Source organism: Chaetura pelagica, unplaced genomic scaffold (genome assembly GCF_000747805.2).
Source record: "Chaetura pelagica isolate M959 unplaced genomic scaffold, ChaPel_1.0 scaffold273, whole genome shotgun sequence".
NCBI lineage: Eukaryota > Metazoa > Chordata > Aves > Apodiformes > Apodidae > Chaetura > Chaetura pelagica.
The window spans coordinates 999,358-1,000,198 of record NW_009952828.1 but is presented as its reverse complement, the minus strand read 5'-3'; the positions used below and the strand labels follow the sequence as shown (position 1 = coordinate 1,000,198).

General features: G+C 64.6%; 1 protein-coding gene across 1 annotated transcript in view; it reads left to right on the top strand.

Moving 5' to 3' along the window:
- The window catches only part of SERINC2 (serine incorporator 2), a 4,219-nt gene extending 3,957 nt beyond the window's left edge, over positions 1-262 (top strand). The window contains exon 9 of the mRNA XM_009995149.1: positions 124-262. Within this exon, the coding sequence (XP_009993451.1) occupies positions 124-262 (139 nt within the window). The remainder of the gene's footprint in view (positions 1-123) is intronic.
- Positions 263-841: the final 579 nt, after the last annotated feature.

Below are 841 nucleotides of genomic sequence, written 5' to 3'. Positions count from 1 at the left end.
AAAGCCTTGTGACTACATCCACAGGGCTCCGCTCCCTCCCGCTCACCCCCCGCGCTTGGTGCTGTGGCTGCTGGGGGGACCGGTCCCTGCGCTGCACCATGACTCCCCTGTTGGCTGTTTCAGGCCGGACGAGACCCTGCAGGTGCTGAGGAGCCCCTGGACGGCCGTCTGGGTGAAGATCTGCTCCAGCTGGGCCGGGCTCCTGCTCTACCTCTGGACCTTGGTGGCTCCGCTGGTGCTGCCGAACCGGGACTTCAGCTGAGGTGGCCCCGGGGACCCCCTGCTGGGCCGTGTCCCTGGGGCTGGGGGTGTCCCTGGGGCTGGGGGTGTCCCCAGCTCTGCCTCAGCCTTGGGTTTTGCATGTGGCAGCAGCTCTGCTGGGTTGTGCCTTCTCGCAGGGCTTGTCCTCACCTGGAAGGGGTGAAGTGCCGAGCAGGGAAAGTCTCAAGGGCTGAGCAAGACCTGGGGGTGTTTGCAGAGCTCTTCTGAACTCTGGGTTTGCCTCGTGCCTTTGGTGGTGCCTCTGTGCCCTCTCCTAGCCATGTCCACTGCCTTATCTTGGGAGGGTTTGGGGTTCACCCGCTGTTGCTGCCTCACTTGGTGCCCCAGGACTGTGGTGCCTTTCGAAGGGGCTCTGGGGTGAGTGGGCATGGGGGGCCTGGCTGGTGTTGCCCCCTGAACCAGCCTGGAGGGACATGAATCTCGGGGATTTGTGGCTGAAAGCAGCCAAAATGTGGCCCCAGCTTTGGCCCCAGCTCTTCTGGGCTGTCCTGCCCAGCTGTCCCCATGGGGGGATGTGTCCCTGCTCCTCCCTGGAGCAGGATCAGGTTTCCCCCAGGCT